This window comes from Trichomonas vaginalis, chromosome IV (genome assembly GCF_026262505.1).
Source record: "Trichomonas vaginalis G3 chromosome IV, whole genome shotgun sequence".
In the NCBI taxonomy this organism is placed as follows: Eukaryota; Parabasalia; order Trichomonadida; family Trichomonadidae; genus Trichomonas; species Trichomonas vaginalis.
The window spans coordinates 30079232-30099052 of record NC_067206.1 but is presented as its reverse complement, the minus strand read 5'-3'; the positions used below and the strand labels follow the sequence as shown (position 1 = coordinate 30099052).

At 28.9% G+C, this 19821-nt stretch overlaps 7 protein-coding genes and 1 non-coding gene across 8 annotated transcripts, besides 2 other annotated features; 4 read left to right on the top strand and 4 right to left on the bottom strand.

Annotated features, from left to right (window-relative positions):
* Positions 1 to 3600: 3600 nt before the first annotated feature.
* TVAGG3_0194160 (uncharacterized protein) lies at positions 3601 to 4880 on the top strand (the record flags this gene model as incomplete). The annotated part of the gene is made up of 1 exon (XM_001313452.1): positions 3601 to 4839. The coding sequence occupies one exon, from the start codon at positions 3601 to 3603 to the stop codon at positions 4837 to 4839; it is 1239 nt and encodes a 412-aa protein (XP_001313453.1).
* A 260-nt stretch (positions 4881 to 5140) lies between these two features.
* TVAGG3_0194150 (pectin lyase-like family) lies at positions 5141 to 6232 on the top strand (the record flags this gene model as incomplete). The annotated part of the gene is made up of 1 exon (XM_001313453.1): positions 5141 to 6232. The coding sequence occupies one exon, from the start codon at positions 5141 to 5143 to the stop codon at positions 6230 to 6232; it is 1092 nt and encodes a 363-aa protein (XP_001313454.1).
* A 250-nt stretch (positions 6233 to 6482) lies between these two features.
* TVAGG3_0194140 (Ankyrin repeat family) lies at positions 6483 to 7418 on the bottom strand (the record flags this gene model as incomplete). Its single annotated transcript, XM_001313454.1, has 1 exon — positions 6483 to 7418. The coding sequence occupies one exon, from the start codon at positions 7416 to 7418 to the stop codon at positions 6483 to 6485; it is 936 nt and encodes a 311-aa protein (XP_001313455.1).
* Positions 7419 to 7800: 382 nt separating this feature from the next.
* TVAGG3_0194130 (uncharacterized protein) lies at positions 7801 to 9927 on the bottom strand (the record flags this gene model as incomplete). The annotated part of the gene is made up of 1 exon (XM_001313455.1): positions 7801 to 9927. The coding sequence occupies one exon, from the start codon at positions 9925 to 9927 to the stop codon at positions 7801 to 7803; it is 2127 nt and encodes a 708-aa protein (XP_001313456.1).
* A 1744-nt stretch (positions 9928 to 11671) lies between these two features.
* On the top strand, positions 11672 to 13047 carry TVAGG3_0194120 (uncharacterized protein; the record flags this gene model as incomplete). The annotated part of the gene is made up of 1 exon (XM_001313456.1): positions 12562 to 13005. One exon carries the CDS (start codon positions 12562 to 12564, stop codon positions 13003 to 13005), a length of 444 nt encoding a protein of 147 aa, XP_001313457.1.
* Positions 13048 to 13155: 108 nt separating this feature from the next.
* TVAGG3_0194110 lies at positions 13156 to 13229 on the top strand. The gene has a single exon. It is a non-coding gene; the product is annotated as a tRNA-Lys (tRNA).
* A 43-nt stretch (positions 13230 to 13272) lies between these two features.
* Positions 13273 to 14153, bottom strand: TVAGG3_0194100 (metallo-beta-lactamase superfamily; the record flags this gene model as incomplete). Its single annotated transcript, XM_001313457.2, has 1 exon — positions 13335 to 14066. One exon carries the CDS (start codon positions 14064 to 14066, stop codon positions 13335 to 13337), a length of 732 nt encoding a protein of 243 aa, XP_001313458.2.
* A 387-nt stretch (positions 14154 to 14540) lies between these two features.
* Positions 14541 to 19307, bottom strand: TVAGG3_0194090 (guanylate cyclase protein; the record flags this gene model as incomplete). Its single annotated transcript, XM_001313458.1, has 1 exon — positions 14541 to 19307. The coding sequence occupies one exon, from the start codon at positions 19305 to 19307 to the stop codon at positions 14541 to 14543; it is 4767 nt and encodes a 1588-aa protein (XP_001313459.1).
* Positions 19308 to 19475: 168 nt separating this feature from the next.
* Positions 19476 to 19498: a terminal%2Cinverted (terminal inverted repeat of MuDR-5/MuDR-6/MuDR-7_TvMULE4 transposon ID:TVAGG3_0194060).
* Positions 19476 to 19821: part of a mobile genetic element that runs on past the window's edge.

Below are 19821 nucleotides of genomic sequence, written 5' to 3'. Positions count from 1 at the left end.
TCGTTTTTCTTTGTACAACTACATATAAAATATACACAAATAAGGATTTATAATTAAAAATATTTTCCGAATTGAGTAAATAAATTGTTAGTTCTTAGATTTTATTAATTATTTCTTTTTACAATGAGATTGTGGTAATAAGAGCTGTGTATTATAGTTAGAGTATTGTTTAATTGTGCGAAATTTTGATAAGTTTCAAAAACGATTTATAGAATGTTCAAATATACTAAAATTTATTAACATGTGATACCATTGACTGTAAACAATCGACATTAAGTGATTGATGCAAATCGATATCAATATTTAAAATTTTCGAGGCTTTTTCGATTGAAAGCAATTGTTTTGGACACCTTAAGGATGTCAATTCGGAAAATTGTTTTCATTTTAGGAGAATATAATTTTCCTTTTCGAAAATTTAAAAAGTGAGACGCGCAGGATTCGAACTTTTTTAAAAGTTGATTTAAATATATTCTAGTGTGGATTCTAAGGATAATGTCATATTTAAAATAATAATATACTAGTTTAGGTGGTATAATTTTTTTCGATAAATTTGAGAGCATGTACGTTTAGGGCATCAAAAGTGTCAATTCGCTCGGCGAAAGCTGAGCTAGCTTCGTTCTCGAAAGAATAGGGAAGGAGTGAAAGAGAGTGATACAGATGTTGACACATTCATATCATTTCAACAAATTTTGATCAAATTGAAATGCAATGAAATTCAATTCACTTCATATCCTTCAGTCAGTACATTGACATCCTTCTACATCACAATGATAACTCGTACATCAATAGTTCTACAACTGACTCAGAAAAAACAAGATTTTTACTTCCAGCTTACAGCTTTTAAAAATTTTCGATGATAAAAATCACTCTACTCTTGTTTATCGATATGTTGTGATAGTAGGTAAACGTATTCTTATCGATATTAATAAAAATATTTTTACGAAAATCTGAACCAATTAGAGAGTTATTCATAAAGTTTATGATAACTGTAATTACTTCATCTTTGTTTTATATTTGAATAAACAATTTAATTTAATTTGCATAATTTTTTTTAGTTGAAAGACAGGAAACTTAGTTGAGTTTGTATTATTTTTATCGTTCAATTCATTGTATATGTGAGTGATCCAGATATTTAAGATATTTAGAAAAAATTTATTAACCTGATTAACAAATTTTAATCAAAATAGCAAAAATCTATTTGATAGCTGTAAGCAAATAATAATTTCTATTTCAACCAAAATCACTTATTTTCATCTAAACGTATAAAATTGTCAATTTTATGAGAATAAATTTAAAATCTCATGAAATATAAAGGAGAGTAATATTTTTCAATTTTCTTTTTTTCTTTTCTCAAATATTTTCTATTGGGAATTTTCTTGTTATCAAAAAATAATTGTAATATTTGTTTATTTCATTACATACAATAAAATTTTAAAAACTCTATTTCTTCACAAGAAAATTTCTTCCTTCATATGAAGAAACATTTTGTTCTCCATTTGATGCTGAGTCTAAATCTCGATTTTTGAATTTTCTTCTTTCCAAATTTCTTTTTTCCAAATTAGAAGTTTAATTCAAAATTTCAATAGTTTATATATTTTCTCAAACCGTCTTAGATTTTCTCACTTTTTAGGGATTTTCTCTCAAAATATACAAAAATAGTAATACTGTTGCATGCTAAGTTCGGTCAACGATAGAAATTGAGTGGAAATTAATCGTCGAGGAAGTACGATTATGTAAAGTAAAAAAATGTTGTGGGATTTTTAATATTATATATTATTTTATAATAAAAATTTTTTGAGTCATTTTAAGAAGCACATATAATTTTTTGAATTTAAAAATTAAAGTAGTGTCAAACAAATTTATCACTTAATTTAATACTCAGATTTCTTAAAATTAATGAAAAAAAGGTTTTCTGAGAACTTTTGAGAATGGTTTTCAAATTCCATTATTGAAAATATATAGGTATTGTATGAAATTCAAACTCTATATTTATTAAAATTCTAAATTTTTAATAAAATAACTTTTCAGAGGAATATGATTTTGAATGGTTGATTAATAAGTATAAAATGTCTACGATTTTAAGGAGGGAATTGTTCCTTATGAGGTATACATCATAACTATATACCTCATAAGGAACAATTCCCTCTTGATATCCTGGATATTTTTGAATATATTTTTTTAATTAAAGTTCTCAAAAGCATTATCAAAAGTGATTTTTAAAAAATATCTCCAATTAATTAACTAATTAAAAGTATTATATTTTTAAAATTAAATAGTTTTTCAATTTTTTTGAAGGAATTGAGATACTTCCCACGACAATAAAATTGAGAGGTTTACATTATGACTGATCTTAGCATGCAATAATACCAATACATGTGTCTAATATACTTTAAAACCATCGTGATAAAATTCAAAAACGAAGAGTTCTTCTCTCCAAATTTTTTTCAAAATCAAAAAAATGAGATAAAAAAATACGTTTGGAAAATTCATTTTTAACATTTTAGGAATTTTCTCACTTTTCTTCCAAATTGACATCCTTAGACACCTGGAATGAAGTTATCCTTAGTGAATTTCTCAAAAAAAAATTCTAATTTAGAAAAAGCCTAAGGAATTTTCTAGAAAATGAAAACGTTTTTTTCGATTCTCAATTTTTTTGGAAAAAAGAGGTTATAATTTTTGGAAATTTAATAATTAGAGAGGAATAAAGCATTTTTATTATGTTCTAAATCGCTGATGCATTTTTATTTTTGTTATTCTATAATTTTTCTACTAAAATATGTCAATTATAAAGCAAAATCAAATCATTATTTTTGAATGATATAGAAAAGAAGCATATTTTCCAAAATTTTCAATCGGTCACAATTTACCATCAAATATAGTATAAAATTCTATATAGATTGCCAGCTATTGTTAGTAATATAAAAATATATCTTGTTCAAACTAAGGAATTGCTTCACATGTTTAGAAGCCATGGTAAAAATCCAGAAAATAATCAATAGCATCATGATTTTATTCATAGGAAGGTTAAAGATATATATTGTTATTCGCATTTCGATATTAAATCCGAATAAAATGTGTATTAAACTCATACAATTAGACTTCTCATCATAATCATGCTATCAGTTAGTGACTATTGCTACAGTACAAGCAACATTAGATCTGTATCTCATAATCAAACGAAAGTTAAGCTAAGATATTTGAGGTAATATCACCTGATAGTATGCATAATACTATATCAGAATGACTAGTTAATCTGTTGTTTCAAAATCGTTTAAATTTTGATATGCCAAAATAGTACTTTGGTTATCATTGGTAATACGTAAGGTTTCTACTGTTGTGATATTTCGAAAAAATGAAGGAATCAACTTTAATGCAAGATATTAGGAGTTGAACATCGAATAATTGGATTTTTGCAATATTAATATTCTTTAGTCCCTAGTATATCATTGCTTCATACTAATAACGTGGATCGATTCCTATTCGATGATCAGATAAAGCAAAAACAAGAAACTCAGGTGCCACTTTTTTGGTCTAAAAATGAGTTACCCCCTTTCATTTTTTTTTAGTTCAAAAATCCCGCCAAAAAATTTATTTGATTGAATGGAAAGAAATAGTCATACGGATGATATATATGCAAACTGCATAAGGAGCTATTTAACTGAAAATCGTGATCTAAGAGACCAAGTAAGGCGTGCTAATGATGAATTGATGGATCATAAAGATACAATTTCAATTATATCACAAAATCTGGCTAGTGAAAAGCAAAAGCACGATATAACAAAGAGTAAATGCCAAAAATTAGAGAATGATATATATTCACTTGAACAAACAAACAAAGGAATTGTTATTAGCGCTAACGAAAGGATCAATCTCTTGAACAATGAAGTTAAAAACTTGATGAACGAAAATAACAAGCTAAAAGATCAAATAAAGTTTTACCAAACTGATAATCAACAAAAAATTCAAGATATTAAGACATTAGAAATAAAATTAGATGAAAAGGACTCTACGATACGAATTTTATCAGAGCAGATACGAAGTTATAAATCTCAAATTGAAGATTTCCAAAGAAATGAAATTCTAAATCGTAATAAACTTACAGAATCACAAAATTTATACAACAATTATTATCAGAAATGCCAAAAACTACAGTTAGAATTAGACCGAACCACCAAAAACAACCAAGAAAACTCAATTATGGTTTCAAATCTTCAAATCCGTATATCTTCTTTAGAAAATGCCATGAAAAACAATAAAAGCCAAGAAACAATTATAATGGAAAAGAATTTAATCATAGATGATCTTCAGAATCAACTTCAAAAATCAAATTTGAAATGCCAAGCAATTACAGATGCTCTAGAACATTCTCAGGATAAATTACGTAATAGCATGTATACAGAACAAGAAGCTTCTACTCTAAAATCCGAAAATATCCAGCTTAAACAAAGAATTTCTAGACTTGAAGACCAAATCCGAAGATACGAAAGTGATCTCCTTGAGAAGAACCACCAGTATACAGAGTCACTTGTCAAACAAAGTCGGACCATCGACGCTCTCAGAAAACAACTTTCTGCTTCTATGACTTCTGCCGACTACGAAATGATGAAGAACGAAGCGTCTGAAGCAAGGAGACTCGCAAACTCACTTGGACAGGAGTACAACACAATCAGACAGACGTTTAATACAATTTCTAGTAAAGTTTCAAATTTGGAATCAACGATCAGAGCAACAGCTTCAGCGCCGACATCGCCATCGAAGAATAGTGTGTATGATAATGATTATAATGATGAAATTGACGACAATTTCAAGAGAAATCTGTTGTCAACGGATTATTTGTAAATTTGTTGTTGATATATTAAAGAAATGTTATTATTTGTGAAAATTTTTTACTTCGCTTTATGATTTAATATTTATTTCAAAGAATTAGAATCAATTTATTGAATTCATATATGCAAATTCAACTTTCATATTAGATTTCACAGCAGATGAGGTTTTTCTTAATACAAAGGTAATAACTCCGATTTATAAATCATTGAATGCTAGAAACACCATTATGCTTTTAATTCGAACAAATCGATTTCATGTGTATTTCAATGGCAATTTATTATTATAATTGACTTTGATTATTATTTTATTTGAAATGATTTTTTTATTATCTCTTCGCTACATTACATTCGAAACAGCGATAACAGCTCAAAAGGATGATTACGAGATAGTGTGCTGCAGATTTATAAATACAAATAATAAAGAAAGTGGTGGAGCAATTAGTGATACACGAATTGCATCGAAACTTTTCATAGAAGGCACAATTTTTGATAATTGTACATCAAATATGAATGGGGGAGCTATCTACTCAAACAATTATCAGTGCCAAGAAAAAAATACTTTCACGAATTGCTTAGCTTTTGGAGATGGCCACGTATCGTATACATTGTCGAATCAAGATTACATGTTAACATCAGAGTGTGTTGCAGTTTCATGTCCAAAGCAAACAAGAATTTCAGACGGAAGTACTTTTTATTTTCTTAGCTCTGACAACTATTTATCATTATGCAATATATCTAAATGCTCGTCAAAATCAAAATCAGGAGGTTTTTACCTCTCAACACCACGAAATACAATTATTGAATATTCAATCTTGGATAATTGCGAAGGGCAACACATATTTTATCAGTCGACAACTGCAGTACAATCAAAATTTAACTTTTCAATTATAATTAACAACTTAAAAATCAATTCAACTCTATTTTTCATCCAATCTCCATTAGTTGTCGAATCATCATACTTTTACAATAATATCAAACATATTTGCGGCAGCTATCTTACAGAAAGAGAAAAATTAACACTTAGAAATTGCTCAATTCCAAATTTAGATGAAATTCCAGATATTTTTACAAAAGTTGACTGCATCGAAGCTTCATATTCGATTATCAATGAAAGAACAATCGATTACATCTCATATTGTGCAACAAGTGAAGATAATTCAACAAATTCAACAACTCTACACTCGAGCTCAGTAGGAAAGGTTCTCATTCTCATTTATGCAGTGGCAGCCATCATCACTGCAGTTGTTATCCACCATTGCATCAAAAGAGCAAGAAGAAATCGCGGAATTGAGGATGAAATGAATTTGGAGATGATAAGAGACGGCGAAATTGTCATATTGGATGTGGATGAAAACCAAAACAAAGATCAAGATCAAAACAACTCTCCATTACCAGAAGAAAATTAATATTTTTTGTTTGATTATTTTATAGTTGTAAAATATTTCTGTTGTTAAGGGTGAACTTATGATCACTTACCACACTTTCTATTTTTTGATATCTTTGTAATATTGGCATATTTAAAAAAGGAAAAAAAATTTGGTTTGTTTTATATTAAAATTTACTTTACAAGTTAGTGGATGGCATATGCATCCTTAAATATTTAATAAAATACAGCAGTTTAATGAATAATTGTTGAATTTTCTAAAGTATTACATTTCATTTTTGCTCATGAGAAATTATTTCTGCTTTTTGGTCTTTAAAATATACAAGCATATCTTCAATTTTTTGTTTGTATTCATCTATCGTTTCTTTAAAATCATCAAAATCTTTCTTTGTTAATTCTTTCATGGGTTCTTCAAATATTTTATTTATTGCTTCCAAATCAAATATTCTTTTTATATCTTCATGGCATTGATTTAAATGTTCAATGATTGGATCAATACATTTTAATTGAACATTTTTGGAATTTTTATTAATTTCGGATTTTTGTTTCTCATAATTGTTAACAATTTCAACTATACTGTTGATTTTATCTTTAATCTTTGGTACAATTTGATTAATTAAATTGTAATGCACTTCGTTTTGTATGACATCTGTTTTTAAATATATCAAATGCTCTAAATCGTGAAAATCATTATATTTCTGTTGTAAAATTAATTTGTTTGCTAAATCAAAGTAATTGTTTGCAATGTCAATTGAAATCTTTTGATGGATGGGGTTATTTTTATCGAAGGTCAATGTTGCCAGTCCTTTGCTCCTTAGGAATCGAATTGTTTTGAACAGATTTCTATGGAATGATATGTGAACCAGAGTTAGACCATAGTTATTTTCATGGAGTATATATTCATTGGAATATTTCTTTAAGAATAAATTAAGAATCTTTTTGCCTCCGTGTGAATTTGATAAAGCTGCATAAAAAGCTGCATTATTACCATATTTGTCAGTAATTTGATGAATGTATTTATTAATATGCTTAAAATATTTTGCAATTTTATACTGGCCTTTTAAACAAGCAAAGTGAAAGAAATTAATTCCGTCTTCCGTTGGAGTAGATATATGATACGTAAGGTCTGGAATATACTTGATGGTATCTAAATCTCCTTCCTTGATAAGACTTTTTAAATCAACTTCAAATTTAGGGGAATCGAACATTTTATAATTTTATGCAAAAAATCGAAATAAAATAAAAATGTCGATTTTACTTATTTTTATTAATTTCTATTATCAATTATTTTTACTACAAATTATATATTTTTCGATTTTGCATTTTTGCGGTTTGGAATTTTGGGAAGGCTACCGAAGAGAGCCTCAAGAAATTCCAAACCGCAAAAAAGCTGAATATCATTTTAGCATAGAATTGAATGCAGATAAAAATTCAAATGTTTATGTAAAATTTTTTTTTTGCCGGCAATACTATTTCCAAATTTTTATTATGGATGAGTTCCCCAAAAAAGTGCTATTCACTAGTATATGATTATTTTTGCTTCTAATTCATAACAACAGTGAATCAAAAATAATCTTTTGCAAGAGAAATTTAATTTAATGGACATAACAAAATATCAAAAAACATAAAATAGATATTATGCTTTTTATATACTTTCATTAGATCTTTAACCACAATTGAAGGCTTAATAATTTCAATCGAAAAAGATTGTTGCTGAGAAAGCCTTTTCATTTCATTCATTGCAATTATATTGATTCTATAACAACCAGGAGTAAATTTACTATCTAACTGAAGATGGATAATAATATCTTCTGGAGAAGATGATTTTATGGAATAATTTGATAAAAATTTTGATTCTGATGAATTTACAGTATAATAAAAAGATATAATGCTTCCACCATCAATGTTTGTAATGTTAACTTCAATAGGAATGAATTTTTGTTGAGTTTTATCTATCTTATTTTGTGGCTTTCTATTAAGTTTTAATATAGGATCATTGTCTTTATATAAAAATTGAAATGTTGATGGGAATGATGGCTTGTTAGTTTCATCCAGTCCAATAATTGTGATGTTGTGAGATCCTTCACTAATTTTAGATGAAAATTGATTAGAAATATTAATATTTATGTCTTCTATTCGATGTGGATTGCAATCAATGATATTATTCTTATCGATTTCACGGCATTGTTTAATGAGCGTTTCTTTACTAGTAAATGAAGAAAAATATGTGTCGAAACATGAGAAAAATGTGATGTCTCCTTCACAATCAGAATCGTAAAATTCTAATGATACATCTAATATGCTATCTATATTATGCCTGTATTCTGTTTTCAATGGGAAATCTACCAACAAAATTGGAAAATTTTTATCATATGAAAAACTTTTGATTATCTGTTGAAATTTGGATCTGTCTGACGAATTCACATAAGCTGTCAGATAATGTTGACCGATGTTTAATGTTTTGGGGATTTGAATTTCACAGCTGAAAATAAATGTCTGTTCTTCTTTGCTTGTTATTAAATACTGTGACTCTGGTGTTATTGCTTTAATTAACGCACTGTCAATATACAAATATATAGTAATATTATAATTTTCAAAATTTGCAGTTCCATTACCTTTAATTTTAATTTTATCATTACTGTTCTTTACATAATTCAATTTTTGAAGTTCATCAATGTCTAATTTTAAGTCAGCTCGTAAGACAAAAGTATCATTAACTTCATTGCTTTCAAATTCATATGAATCAATAATTTTACAATGAAGGGTATGCTTTCCAATAGGTTGCGAGTTTCGAATTTTATGATTAAATTCGAGTAAATTGGAATCTTCTTGGATATAGATTTTACTTTCTTCTTGTTCAACAATATTATCGTCAATCCATGAAATTATTGTAACATATTGCGTTTTAAAATTATAAAGCATAGATATTTTTGAATGAATTATTGTATTATCATTTTTGGTAACAATCTTGCTAATTATATCTAGATAAGTCAAATAAATAGATGCTTTGTATATTGAATAACAATTATATGTTTCAATATGCCCAATTTTAAGGTCAAATGATTCACTCGATATACTAGTATCAGTATTGCAATTTAAAACAACAATTTCACCACCATAACAAGTATCAAATATGAAATTATATAGGTTATTAATAATGATGCAATCTTTTATTGTTAAATATGTTTCATCAGAAGCATCAATTAAACCATTATCAAAATCCATCATTATAAAATATATATTATTATTAAAAACCAAATGATGCAATAATCCAACGAAAGAACTATGTGAAACAATATATCTACAGCATGTCAGGTTCTCAAATGTAGAAAATGAAATAATAGAATTGTTATTATTGAAACTGTGACGCATCTCATAAGCGAATCGGTAATCTGTCCTATATAACAAAGCCTTTGTGAAATTACAGTTTTTAACAGTGGACTCGGCCCCTTCTTCATATATTGCAGGTCCTTCATCACTTATTTCGCTGATTGATGTATCTTTAAGGATGTATTTGTAATCACCTTGATAAGGTCCCCATTTTGTCGTAAAAATTGATGAAGAACTGTAGTGTGAAATCAAAGGTTTCACAACACAAATTCTATATTCGACCAATGTATTTCCATATTGGAAGACGAGGCCACTCCCACTAGTACAATTTATGGAATCGAAGGCTGCACAATAAATAAAGAGTTTGTTATCATCATTTTTATCCATAAAGATTACTTGAGATTTTAGATTTTTAAAAATCACATCATGAACAAAGTAATTTCCAGTTTTATTATATATAATATCATCTGTATCGTGATTGATAAATGTTTTATTTTCTTTGAAAAACTCGTCCCAAATATCGTTTGGATATTGAAAATGAACTACTCCAGGTCTAAATCTCAGACAATATATATTAGAGTTCGTTTAATTGGATTAATACAAAAATGTACTGATATATAATATAAACTTGTCAAATAGAATGCTTGAATAAAGAATTTCTGAAACAGAAGCAGTTGGAATAAAAAAATTATTTCTTTTAGCATTAACATATTACCACGCTTATTGCCCAATGGTACATGTCAGCCGATTTCAATATAAAAACCATGAATCAATGAATCATATTTAGATCAAAAGTGCCAGAATTGTAATTTTCAATTAATTGAAATTTGAGATCTAAACAATTTTTTCAGAGAGATAATTTCAAATTTTTTTCTTGTTTATCCGATCAACGATTTCAATGATTTCATTGCTATTAAAATTACATGCATCTTCAAATGCTTATCAGTCAGTTATTGGATATAATACTGTTGAAGTAACAAACCAGGAAGAAATAATAATCAACATCGAAGAAGATACAACAGATTCGGATATTTACTTGATATTTCATAATCCAAGCTATTTTTACACAGATTCTAATAAGGGTTTCGTTTTGCGAAAAAAAACGTACAATACGCAATTTCGCTAAAAAAACATTTAGCTAGCAATTTCGACCTTTGACTCCACTCATGACGTCACTTTTTTAATTTTGCGGTATCATATTTTTGGAAAATCTTTATGAATATTATATAAAAAGTCTCTTTAATATCTATATTTCATATTTTTATCGATTTTTAAAGTTTTTGCGAAAAGTATTCAATTATTTTTGCTATTTGGTCGGGTAAATATCAGATTTGCGACATTTTCTGATATGATATTCAGATTCTACGTTGATAATAATGCTTATAGAACCCTCTTGCTATTGTGTCAAAATTGCGAAACCGATAGCAAAAATATCTCGCAATATCAAAATTGAGATATTGAGTGAATTATGCATTATAGAGATTAAAAATCTGATTTGTGAAAACATCTCATCAGTTTCTAGCTAATTCAAAAATCTTTACTATCTTATTCGATTAAAATGAAAAGGAAATAGTTTCATTATGCTTTAAATGACAGCCTTATAATATAATCATAGTTTTCGCTCAATATGCAGCATTTTTTTTTTTCGAAATCTATGGTCAATATCCTAAATACTGATTGCTTTGCATTCATATCTCTTACATTTTCTATACCCACATCACTATTCATTGCTATTCCTATCTTTTTCATTTTTGTTTGTTTCTCATAATTTCTCAAAAAACATGATAACTTGATATTTGTAAATATCATACTTTATAACGTAAATAAGAACTTGACCTATTAAGAAAAGCAGTAATGAAAAGAAAATCTGAAATTCATAAAAATTACAAGTTTCTGATGACAATTAGCTTAATTAAACCAGGTACAAGATTATATAATTGTATTTTCTATCCAATTATCCATATAATATCTTATCCAGAAAAAATAACTTGATCAATAGCAAATGATTTTTTAACTAGTAAATAAAGTATTTTCTTTACACACACATTGTATATCATAGTTTTTTTTTTTTTTTTTGGTTTCGCAAAACATCCAAAAACAAATATGCTATAAAAGTGACAATTTTAGCAAAACGAAACCCTTAATTCTAATCATGATCTTTATGAAATTTATAAAAATATTAAATCAATCTCAGTTATTTCACGAAAATCCACAGAAACACTCAAATTTCATACAATAAAAATACTTAACAATGAATTTTCTGATGTACAATTCATCGTAAATTACAATCCAGGGCCAATTTATAAATTAACCCAATATAAATTAAAAGACAACTCAAAATACTGTATAATAATAGCAAGTGTTATACAGCTTAATTATAATTTCCATATTAATGATCGCTCAGAAAACGAAATTATTCAATATTCGATCAATGATGGAAATTTTTCTCAAATTCAAGATGATGAGTTCATAATCTTAGGTTCTAATTCATATGCCAAAGTGATTATTCAAACAGCATATAATACTTCTCTTGATTTCGGAATAAATTACATCATGAGTAGTTTTCAGAACGATGGAAAGCGATATACATACGGTCCATTTCATGTATCTGGCCAGTCACCCATGTTTTTCAACTCATTACAAGGCGATTCCCAAAAACAATTTAATTCCGAAAATTACAACAACGATTTGACACCAGGATCGTATAACATTGAACTTTCCAACGAATACAGAGAATTTATAGCCCATAAAAATACATTTGTTGTCTTTTCTTAGACTTCTCAGTCTTCATTTCATGGACAAGTGGTAAACAAGACAGGAACAACCAATCTGTTTACCAGTTTCTATGGAGGGAGGGTAATACGGTTTCAATCTGATGCTACAATCAAGTTGAAATCAAATTATTTTCCTTTGCTCACTGTAACTGTATTTAACACGGCCCATCATCCATACTGTGATTTCCAAGCCGCAGATATTGGCATGAATTCGTTGATTATTGGATCAAACATACAAAATTCCAATATGACACTGTACACAGCAAGGACAAGCTGCATTTTCTATGCTTACCCTTACAAAGGAATCAATGCAAGCGAAATCAAAGAAGGATTAAAACAATTTATTCAATACTTTGATACAAATGGAGATGAAACAGAAAACTTGCAGCAACCAGTTGTAGGAATAATTAATGATATGGATAAATCATGGAATGGCATCAGAATCGGAATAAGTTACTCTTTTTTCAATTCTGAAAATTATTTAAACGGAATCGTCGCAACAAGCCTCAATCCATTCATTGTATTAATAGGAAAATACAAAAGAGATAGAACAATTGAAATTGTCGTTCCAACTGTTGTTGTTGGCGCAATCGTTATTGTAACAATCATTGTTATTGTTGTAAATTGGAAGAAGATTAAGAGAGAGTGCTGCGGTGCTCCATTTGATGATGAGGATGCAATGAATATTTAATTTTCGATTTGTTGTTATTGTTTGAAATAAATATAATGGAAGTAAAAAATGTATTTAATTGAGTATAATTGTTTCATCAATGGTAAATGAATTGAACATCAACCATATCAAAATTTATGTTATATTCATATAATCTAAGATAATTGTAAAGCTTTCCTAGCTCAATAGGATAGAGCTTTGGACTTTTAATCCAAGGGTTTGGGGTTCGAGTCCCCAGGATAGCGTTTTTTATTTTTATGGTCATATTTTTTTTGGGAAGAAAAATGATTTATTTATTTTTATCATATAAAGAGAAAAGTATGAAAGAATTTGCTCGTAATAAATATATTTTAGAATTCAATATATCCTGGATCTGGGAAATGGCATCCGTACAAAACAAGATGGTTCTCCTTGGCATACTGAATGAATTGTTTTCTTTTTGCAACAGAGTTTGTCGGATTTGCGTCGTAACTTGCACAAAATTCAGGGTGATTCTTCTGAAGTGCCACGCCATGAAGGAGGTCAGCGCAGAAAAGGGCGCCACCAATCTCATAAAGTGTTTGGCCGGGAGTATGACCGCTGCAATCTAATGTTTTGACGCCTCCAGGAAGGACATCTCCATAATTGAAGAAATGAATCTGATCTTTATATGCTTCTGTTGTTTTAACAGATTGGGCCTTCTTTTCTTCTGGATAATTCATCCAACCATCGTATTCTGCCTTGCAAATGTAAAGGGTGGCATTCTTAAAAACACGTTCACCATTTCTCATAAGTCCACCTATATGATCTCCGTGGAAATGAGTAATGTAGATGTATTTGATGTCATCTGGAGTGTAATTTAATTGTTTCAGCTTTGGAATAAGAAGACTATCTGGGACTCCCAATCCAGTGTCGATTAAAATTGTAATGTCGCTAAGCTCTACTAAAAATGCGCTAAATGAAGACTGAATTCCATTTTCAATATGACATTCTTTGATAATTTCTTCTGGAACATCTTTAAACAGCGATAATGGAAGTATTCTCTCGGTTGCATTATCACCAATCCATGTAACTTTCATGTTTCCAAACTGGCGCGTATTCATTTTCAGCACGAAAGGAAAAATGAAAGAAGATCTCAATCAAATTCAATCAGTTTTTCATCAAACAGTTATTCAAAGTGTGACAAATCGAATTTTATTTAACTCAAAATTTCTTTATTCTTTATATTGGATATCTCTTCATTAAATTATGTGCAGAACATAGAAACAATATTAGCTTACGATGAGCTAACTCTTACAAATTGTTCGCATTTTCAATGAAAATTCGAATAATTGAATAAGTAACTGAAAATAAGAATGCATTCATGAAATGATTTACAATCTTCTGTACAAACTCTTTGCAAACAATTAAATAAATTTCAAATATGGTATTTATAGCGGAAGGTATATATTCATACAACTTCATCGAGAAATGCACAATGTGTTGTTTAATTTAATTAGTTTATCATCAAACAAAAAAGAATAATAATTTTTTAAAGTTCGATTTATATTAATAACAAAACAATATGTATATAAAATCTATTGATTAGTTTGGCTTTGCTGATTTTGAAGCTCAGAAGAGTTCCGTTTATGGGAAGGTGGTGAAATGTAATAAGTTATTTGTTTTCCTTTTCCTTTGAGGAATGTTTCACCACGTTTTGTAATATCATAATTAAGCCCTTTCACTAGTTCAAATGTGTCCCCGCTGATATGGACTTTATTTACGTCAGATGTCGACTGCAACCTAGCAGCAACGTTAATTGGGTCACCAATGATATCGAATAACGGCTTATCTGTTCCTAAGACGCCTGCAATCAGTGGTCCTCCAGTGTTGATTCCTATTCTTATTTGCAAATTTGAATCTAATTTCTTATTAATTTCTTCTAAATGGTACAAAACATCGAAGCAGAACAAAATCATTTGCTCTGCATGAACTTCAGGACCTACATCATTATTGAAAATACCACCTGCTGCCATGTAAATGTCGCCAATTAATTTAATTTTGATCAATAATGGATATTCTTTTAGAGTTTGGTCAAGAACTGAAAAGTAATAAGACAAATTGCTCATAATGTTGTTTGGCGTCAAGTTTGTTGTATATTCGGAGAATTTATTGATATCAATGAAGCAAATTGTTGCACTATTGACATTGAATGATATCTCTTTGATGTTTTTATTGATTTGGAGTACAATATCTCTTGGTAAAATCTGATATAATAAGTTCTCAGATTTCATCTTTTCATTTTCTGCTTGTCTCTTTTGCTCCTCTAGTTTAGTTGTGTCTTTTAGAATGAAAACAAATGAATTCAAGTTGTCATTATACGAATTTTTCATTCCGATAATTGAACATTTTACGTTCAGAGATTTCGATGCATTATTAACCACAACATAATCATCTTCGTACAAAAATGATGATGTCTGGTGATTCTTCATCTGATCCAGTTTCATTCCGATCTTTTCAATGCAATCAGAACTGAATAAAGATGTCACAACTTGGCCGAGAATTTGTTCTCTGGTGAAGCCGAGTAAATTAGTCACTGCCTGATTTACTTGTTCAACAACTCCATAAATGTTTGTACATATGATGGAATCATTTGCATTTGTAATAATTAGCTGTTCCAAAGACATTTTCTGGCCATTAATAGTATCAAATTCTTCATCATTTTTCAGGAAAAATTGATTGAAATAGATATTGTTCAAGAGAGTATAAGGATTGATTCTTTTGATAATGAAGAGTGCAGCTTTGTACGAATTGAATCGGTTGTTGTAATATGTGATGGAACTCATGATATAAGCAAGAATTCCGGCAAAAACTAAAACAGCCAAAATACCAAAATAGCTCTTCCATTCAACAATCTTATGGTCCATCAATTCAATGATTCTGTTACTTGCCAAATAGCAATTCCTAAACAAAAAGTAGTTTCCAATGAACAGGAAATTTGCTCCATCTTCTTGTGAATATGTTCCATTTGTCATCATTACATCTTCTAATATTATTTTTGCGTATGACTGGTAAATGTCCAATTGCTGATGAATAGCTGCGTACTGATAATACTCATGTGGAGAAGATGCATTCTTATTCATCTTTGCATCAATTATATTCAGCTCATCCAATTTTTTATCAAATCCTTGACATAATTTAGATCTATTTGTTCCACTTATCAAATTTGTTTCAGCCTCCTTGAGTTTAAGTATAAATAGCATGGCGAGTTGATAAAACTTCATTTTATCTTCATCTTTGTATGCAGTTGGGATTTCTTTAATTATCAAAACATTCATCATTGCATTTAATGATTCGGCACTGAGACTTAAACGACTTGCAGAAAATTGATTCCAGTCGTTCAATTTGTCCAAATCATCGGTAATATGCAAAACAATAAAGCATGCAATTAAAACAATCATTAAATAATAGATTGCCCACCCAGCTTGGAGTAAAATCAAGTAAACTCTTCCACCACTTTTTGCTGTTGTTTCCGTGATCAAAACTTCGTCATTGGAAGAATGAATTCTAAGATCTTCTTTACTTTCATTTCTTGCTTGTTGATCTATCGATTGAACAATTCTTTTGATCTTCTTTTCATCTTTCAATGTCAAAAAGTGTATTGTACAAATGGGTAAAAACACAATGAAAAATGTAATAATTGGAGCTGAATAGGAATAATATAGGAAAGCCTTTTTGATCTTTTCCGAATCTTCTCTAACAGATTCTGCTATATCTAGGTAAACTTTCGCAGTTCCTTGATAGAAATATACATAATTATTCGCCAAATCACAAGTATCATTGTCTTGACTGATTACAAGGAAATTCTTATAACTACTCAAAGTTCTATGAATTGTGAACATCAATGAATATAAGTTAGTCAAGGATCCATTGGAAACAGTGAAGTTTATGCATCTGTTGTAGTAGGTCCTTATTGGGACATTCTGTGACAATAAATTTCTAATGTATTTGTATACATTTCTTCTGTTATGCGCTTGTTCTGATAAATATTGCATAAGATCTGAAAAATATGAATTTGAAAGTTTGGAGAAATTGAGGAGATCCATTGGCAAATCTCCATGAATGAAATCAATGAAAGGATTCAACTCAACCGAAGTTGTATTTATATATACTTGGAGTTTCTGTGTGTAGTTCTTGAAGAAACCTGTTTGGTTGAAAAACTGTGTCATAATACAAACACTTGATAAAGCGATGTAGAATCTTGCCTTTGCAATAAAGTTCAATTCTTTCATGTTTTCAATATGGTTTGTTACAGTATTTCTAGCTAAAAATGTAGCTGCATTCGTTAGAAATAGTATATAAAATATCACACCAAATGCAACAAATTTGATCATCTTTATTGGCATAGTTATTTTGTGCTGTAGCATTCTGTGCAAACTCAATCTTTCTTTTGCAAATTTTATTGTCGATTTTCCAATTGCTTCTTCAATTTCGTTCTCTAATTCAACATCATCAGTATCGTTTTTGCTTTTTATCTTTGCATGATTTGATGAATTTGTATGAATTGTAGCAGAATTTACATTTTCTTGAAAACTATTATAATTTTGTGAATTTTTATCTGTAAAGTTGCCTGCAATGATTTTCCCATCAAAATCTATGATTTTATCGGTCAAATATTTCGGAAAAGCTTGGACAAATGATTTAAAGCAATGATCAGAAGAATAAGACTGCCCTGATTCAATCAATTGAGCTTTGTGTTTTATTTTGATTGCTTCGGGAAAATCGCATTCAACTTCAACTAAATACCTGAAGTATTCATCACACATTTTAATTGAATTTGGGAAATTAAGAAGCGCTTCTTTCCATAAATTCCTTGTCTTACTAGCCATAGTAGCCAAAGTTTCTAAGTAGCTTTGGTTTATGGTATTGCCATCCAAACCTAATCTTGATTGTGATTCACATTGTCCTGTCAAGTTTTTCATTTCCATCAATTTATTTCTCATTATCATATTATCTGTGAACTGTCTTTGTGTTTTGATTGATTCCAGTTGGAAAATTAAGAATCTTGAAATGAAGTTAAGTTTCCTTCTTTTCAATAATTTCTTTTCAAATTTGTTTTGTAGTCGGTGTTCTTTTGGAAAGAATGCTGAAAACAAAACACATAATTCATTTGATTTTTCACTGGAAAATCTTTCATGAATATAATTTAACAATGTTAAATTATAAAAACATGGGCAGCATTGTTGGAATCCTATTCTAAGGTATGTTTGAGCTTTATCTTCATCATCCTCTAGTCCTATTGAATCATAATAATCAAAATATTGTTCCTGATTTGCGAAAACGACATTTAGTTTTGAAACTATTTGATTTGTCCTTATTACAAAATAAATGTAAGAAATAACAAAGCCAAGCATAAAGAAACCAATAGTAATTAAAGGAGGCATTAAATAACTCAAATTTGGCTGAAAATAACAAATAACACTCATGATATTTCCTGCAGTGCAACCAAAAGCAAAACCCATGAGAGAAGACATAATGATAATGTCAACAATATATAGGTAATTGATCAAGTTGTACGCGATGAATGAACAGCATCCAAGGCAAAAAATTACTGTGACAAAAAATGACCAATTCTCAAAGAGGCTAAAAAGGAAATATGAAAGTACTGTGCAATGCGATGATAAAGTAACTGTTTGCATAAAGGTTGGGTTAAAGTTTAATAGTGGTGAAACATTAATGAAAAGTGACATTGCGTTAAAATGTTGAATTACGATGTAAAAGTATAAAATATATATTTCATTACCTAATGCTAGTACGAAAGAAATTATCACTGATACATTTTTGTTTCCTTTTGCAAGTAAAAGGAATGTTTCTCCTAAGACAACAACATTTGGTAACATGAACAGAAGTACGATTGCCTCAAAGTATAATCTCATAGGAAAATTAAGCCAAAGTATGAATTTACGGTTAAATTTGAAATAATTGATTTGTGAACGGATCATTGCAACTGATAAAAGATTTAATATCCCAAAAATGCCAGTAACTAACAAATAATCATTAAAAACTATAGGAACACGACGATAGTATAGAATTTGCCGCTGCCATTTTGAAAAATGAAAATTTACATCTTGCTGCCAGTATGGGTTCCATGGCCAAATTGATGCCCCAAGTACTTGAACAAAATATACCATCATTAGTGGATATAAAATGAAATAAGGTATCTTTGTTGTCTGGAAAATCTGAGTCCACATGGGGAAACCTTCATCCAAAAAGCCCCAAGTTGTAATAATTTTATACACTCTACTTACAGATCCAGCACTGACAGATTGGGAATTTGGATTGCTGGTCTGGCCTTCTGGGTTCATAATAAAGTCGATATAAAAATAACGAAAAAAATCATTCAATTTTTTCAAATTTGGAAAATAAAAACATGCATATATTAGTATCGTAGAAAAAGTATTATTCGATGATATTGAGAAAAAAAAGTATAAAGAATATTTTTGACACCGATAAAAAATAATCTGTACTAATAAGGGGCGGCGACAAATTTGCCCAGCCAGTAAAGTATTCAATTTTTTTTTGCATTTTTTTTAAAGCTTCTTAACTTAAATCATGGAATGTCTCAAAGACAAAAGTAGCATACAGCATGTAAAGCTAAAGAAAAATAATCATAATTAATACCTTAATTTTTAATATTACGCATTTTTAGGTGCAAAATTTAAAAACATTCTAATACAATAGAGCAGTTTCCAAAAGTAGCATACAGCATGTAAAGCTAAAGAAAGATAATCATAATTAATACCTTAATTTTTAATATTACGCATTTTTAGGTGCAAAATTTAAAAACATTCTAATACAATAGAGCAGTTTCCAAAAGTA